At 63.7% G+C, this 651-nt stretch overlaps 1 gene segment (V, D, J or C); it reads right to left on the bottom strand.

The window, feature by feature from the left end:
• Positions 1-3: 3 nt before the first annotated feature.
• LOC113979268 lies at positions 4-460 on the bottom strand (the record flags this gene model as incomplete). The annotated part of the segment is given in 2 exon segments: positions 4-315; positions 456-460. Coding segments are annotated over 2 exon segments (317 nt in total), but the record flags the coding sequence as incomplete, so codon positions are not given.
• Between the last annotated feature and the right edge of the window lie 191 nt (positions 461-651).

Genomic DNA, 651 nt, shown 5'->3' with positions numbered 1-651 from the left:
CCTGAGGTTGTTCATCTGCAGCGTCACCGAGCTCTGCCCGTTGTCCCTGGGGATGCTGAACCGGCCCTTCACCGACGGCGCGTACCAGGTGCTGCCACCATTGCTGTTGATCCCAGCAACATATTCCAGCCCCTTCCCGGGGCTCTGGCGCACCCAGTACATGGGGTAGCTGCCGAAGGTCAAGCCGGAGGCGCGGCAGAGGAGCCGCAGGGACTCCCCCGGGGCCTTGAGGTGCCCCCGGACTCCACCAGGGTCACGGCCGCCCGCAGCCCTGTGAGGAGGGAAAAAGGGAATATTGGGATGAGTCGGGCAATCCTGGGGATTTTTTGGGATTGGGGTGGAGGGTCGGAGGTACTGGGACCTACCTGGGAGGGCGGTGAGGGGGAGGAGGAGCAGGAGGAAGGAGGAGGCCATGTCAGAGCTGCCGCACCTCCGACTTCACCTTTGGCAGCTACACCATGAACTGGGTGCGCCAGAGCCCCGGGAAGGGGCTGGAATGGGTCGCTGGGATCACCAATGATGGTGGTTACACCAGCTACGCGCCGTCGGTGCAGGGCCGGTTCAGCATCCGCAGGGACAACGGGCAGAGCTCGGTGACGCTGCAGATGAACAACCTCAGGGACGAGGATTCCGACACCTATTTCTGTGCCA

This window comes from Neopelma chrysocephalum, unplaced genomic scaffold, assembly GCF_003984885.1.
Source record: "Neopelma chrysocephalum unplaced genomic scaffold, ASM398488v2 Primary Assembly neopelma1_64300, whole genome shotgun sequence".
In the NCBI taxonomy this organism is placed as follows: Eukaryota; Metazoa; Chordata; class Aves; order Passeriformes; family Pipridae; genus Neopelma; species Neopelma chrysocephalum.
The sequence above is the reverse complement of the archived record's forward strand: the minus strand, read 5'-3'. Positions and strand labels throughout refer to the sequence as shown.